At 42.5% G+C, this 4131-nt stretch overlaps 1 protein-coding gene across 1 annotated transcript in view; it reads right to left on the bottom strand.

The window, feature by feature from the left end:
* Nucleotides 1–785: 785 nt before the first annotated feature.
* Nucleotides 786–4131, bottom strand: part of PGAM5 (phosphoglycerate mutase family member 5) — a gene marked incomplete at its 5' end in the record, with an annotated part of 4692 nt that continues 1346 nt past the window's right edge. The window contains 4 exons of the mRNA XM_010011055.1: nucleotides 786–1103; nucleotides 2923–3056; nucleotides 3264–3352; nucleotides 3833–3958. Coding sequence (XP_010009357.1) covers nucleotides 953–1103; nucleotides 2923–3056; nucleotides 3264–3352; nucleotides 3833–3958 — 500 coding nt within the window. The remainder of the gene's footprint in view (nucleotides 1104–2922; nucleotides 3057–3263; nucleotides 3353–3832; nucleotides 3959–4131) is intronic.

Raw genomic sequence — 4131 nt, 5'->3', positions numbered from 1 at the left:
GCTGAACCTCTGCCCTGAGCTATCAATCACCACTTGACCTCAGTGGTGGGATGTCTCTGCTCTGAAAGCAAGGGATTGACAAATGCCAATCAATGGGTGAAAGCACTAAAAAAAATGTGTCAGTACCAGAAGCACTTTCAGAAGATGATTGCTGCTTCCCTTTCCTTCCATCTCACTGCTACAAACTCATCCCTACATCCTTGTACAGACCAGCTTTTATTTAAAGGCTTTACAAAACTGAAAGACATTGTTGAGAATAGCTAAAGTACTTCCTGAGGATGGAGGAACACTTAATTTAAGCAGCAGTTAACTCTAGCACCACAGGTCTGAGGCAAATGGGTTTTTACCCTTTTTGCTTTATGCTTGCAACCTCCAGGCACAGTTTTACAAGAGCTTGTTGGGGGCAGAGGAGAACAACAACACAACAAACATACATCCTCAACCACTTAAAAAACCCGATGCCTTATTCCTTTGAACAGCAGAATACCCTGTTTGTCACCTCTCCTGCAGGAGCTGAAACAAGCCCGCGCACCTTCAGTTTCAGTTGCAGTGATACAAGGCTTATCCTTCCAGTTCCCACTCCCACTGCTTTCCTGCACAAGAAAAATACCCACAGGAGCAAGCTGCTTTGGTTATAGAAAGTCACGGCGGCATGAGGGGAAGTCAGTGCTCCTGGAACTGCTGAGCAGACATTCAATCTCTTTGTATTCCACAGCTCACCTTTGAGGTTTGGGGAATACTTGAGGATTGGAGAGCTCCAGGCTTAGAGATACCTTCTCTTCTGAACTGGAAGGCAGATATGAATACGTATGAAGGAGGCAAAGGGCTAAATGACATTTTAAGACAGCATCACACCCCAACGTAACAGATCAAAACCTAGTGGTACGGCAGCTGGATGTACTAGTGCAAAGAGACTAGAGGCAGCTCCTGAAGAGCCATCAGTTCTGCTCATTCAGGTGCGAGTGATTTTATCTGGAGGCATGAAACCTGTGTCACCCAGTGTTCGAAGTGCCACTCTTCCATTCGGACGTATCACCAAGTGAGTGATGCTGCCATTGTTAAGAGACATTCGCAGCCAGCCTTCTGGGGGGAACTGCAACGCTCTGTTTAAAAAAAGAATTAAAAAAGAATATATTATTCATTCATTAACAGTTATATTAATGTGCCCTCACAGCATCCAGCATCAGCCTTGGAAAATACACTTCTCGTTGTGTGATTGCTGGGAGAACGCAGCACTGAGAACTGGGCCAGTGCCAGCAGCACACTCACACAAGCAGAGTCCAGCAGATGGGTGTGATTTACTCTAGATGGGATTAATTCTCATGGACAGAAGGCAGCAGCTCTAATGCAGTCAGGTTGCTGGGAGCATTTTGAGCCACCTCATATCAAACAGATAGATGGGACTGGTTCAAGCTGGTCACTTGGCCAGCTGAGGACCACAGAACCCTGTGCAGTTCAGGACGGGTAGAGGAGATGGCTCACCCCCCCGAGTGCCTCCTCCACAGACCGAAGGCAAACAAACAGGACACTTCCACACACTATTTTAGCCTTATGAACATGGATAGCACATAACAGCTAGGAAGAGGTAGTGAGATAGTAGTCATTCTAATTGCCCACATGTGCCACCAGAACTACTTTCCATCAGCTATATTGCTCCCCAGAAGTGGCAAGAAGAGTTTCCTTGTGCTTTTTGAACGAATACAGTATCACAGCTAGTCTCCAGCTATTCTACAGTTCCTAACTGAACAGCCTCAGGAGTTCAATCAATTGTAGCAAGCACTGGAAAAAACCACGTTGTCTCACACATGGTTTGCTTCAGATACTGACAAACAATTTAGTTTTGGCTCTTATGACAGTCTTGTAGAAAAACTAAGAAATTAAGTATCAAACAACAGCTACAGTCAAGCTAGACTCAAAGGGAGCACTACATGGTTTGTGTCCAACTGTGATATCAGATAGCCTGGAGTAACAGGCACGAAATAGAAGTTAAAAGAAGAGGGAAGAAACAGCAAAGAGAAACAGTATTTCAGAAGAAGCCTAGGGAGCAGGAAGACAATCTTTTTTTGGCACAGGAAAGAATATTCTGTTTACCCAATCAATAATTTTAAGTGTAGCAATTTTGAAGAGCTCTAAAGCAGTCCACAGAACAGACAGGCCAGCATTTAACTAGCTCAGCTGAAGAGAGCTAACTGAAATTGTTGTAGGTATTGATCAGATTAAAGTTTAATCACATCTGCCCTGCTCAAGAAAAATTATGTTACAGACATTGCTTTGTTGATAGGGAAGAGGAATAGAACAGACTCAGCTGACTGGATACAGAGACAGGCAAAGCTCCAGAACTGTCTTCGCCTTCATGAACAACGATGATGTTAGTGGGAAGACTCACTCTCGCTCTAATCCAATACTGGATGTTACTGCAAAACCCCACTGATGATACAATTTGCACATAATACAAAAATTTCCATTACTAAATAATTCTCAAAACTAAATGAATCTTTCAGTACGTAAGATCAAATCTCATCACCTCAAAAAGAGGCATCCAATCATGCTCTATTTGCTCTTTTCCACCAGTCCACACAGGCACTGTCCTTAGTTTTATTGGAAGCAGAGCCATATGGTATTAAAGAGACTGTTCGAGCATACAAAAAGGGTTTGAGCCTCACCAATTCAGCCATTTCTCTTCAGAATTAGAATCAAAGTGTTTCAGTTTTCAACCGTGTCCTGTATCTGCAAATTAATCCTGTGATGAAGTTCAGCAGCAGCTGCTCGCAATGCAGGCACTGATCTCCAACCACTTCAAAAGAAGCCAAATCAAAACCACAGAGTCCCTAGCTCAGCAGTGCCATAAACCACCCCTAATTCAGTAGAACTATGAGACTATGAGGTGTTAAAGAGCAGAGGAACATGCAATGCAGCACATACCTGCACACAATATAGCGGATCACGTTGGCATGGCAGACAAAGATCTCGTAGCTGTCTTCTTCCTGCTTTACATCAGCTCTATGAATGAAGTTTCGAAAAGCTGCCTCGATTCGAGCTCCATCTTCATAATACTGCTAATGGCACAGAGTTCAGAATTAAGGATTCTAAGTTACTTTAACTCTTCTCTATACTTACTGGGGAGGAGACAAGTATGCAGTTATCTAAGGTCTGTGATGAAAAGCACCAGCACGGGCTCCGTGTGTTATTTCTACTGTCAATATAAAGTCTATTCAGAAAAAAACCCAACAAAAGAGAACAAGCAAAGAAAAGTAAAAAATTACCACAGCTTCTGGTTTCCAGTGAGAGACTGGAGGGTCTGGTTCAATAGGTGCTCCCTCTCTCAGTAGATCAGTACTAACTTTTTTGACTCCTGAAATATTAAATACACATTTAGAAAGCAGTTGTTACTCCACATGCCACTGCAAACAGGCTCACAACTCTACAATCAATGCATTTTTCATATTCTTTCTTTGAGGAAGTCTTCCTCTCCATCCTAACGACCATTTTAGCCTACACAGTTCCCAACAAAACTTGTTTGTCATCAGCAAGACTAAGTTTATTCCAACTGAGAACAGCCAGACCAACCTGGCACAGCAAACTGAGTCTTCCCAGTCTGCTGCACTTCATGGAACTGCACTTGAAGGATGTTAACCTAAAGCTGTATGTCAGTTAATGCTTACTGCTAATTGGAGACAAGCAGAATCAGGGTTGTTAATTTCTTTATAAACACAGACATTCACACAGGGCTGGAAGTTAACTAAACATCTCAACCTTAAGGACAAGCTCAGAATTCTACTGGAAGCACTTTTAAGGATCAGAAGACAATGAAAACTTAAGGGAACTCACTTACCTGGAAGATGTTTGCTTATAATTTCAGTAGTTTCAGTTGCTCTAGTCATGGAGGAATGGATAATCTGATCAAATTTTATTCCCAAGCTTGCCAGCCTTTTTCCAGTCAGTTCAGCCTGCTCCCGACCTTAAAAATTATATTCGTTATATAAATTGGTGACAGTCCTGTAAGCACCCCACACAAACTACCAGAAGAGTTGCCCAGTAGACACAAAAGGTCTTTATTTATGTCAGTTTTTTTCCTTTCAAAAAGTAACTGGAAAGCACTTTTACCAGTCACTACTTATTCCTATCAATCAG

This window comes from Nestor notabilis, unplaced genomic scaffold (assembly GCF_000696875.1).
Source record: "Nestor notabilis isolate BGI_N333 unplaced genomic scaffold, ASM69687v1 scaffold36413, whole genome shotgun sequence".
Taxonomy (NCBI): domain Eukaryota; kingdom Metazoa; phylum Chordata; class Aves; order Psittaciformes; family Psittacidae; genus Nestor; species Nestor notabilis.
The sequence above is the reverse complement of the archived record's forward strand: the minus strand, read 5'-3'. Positions and strand labels throughout refer to the sequence as shown.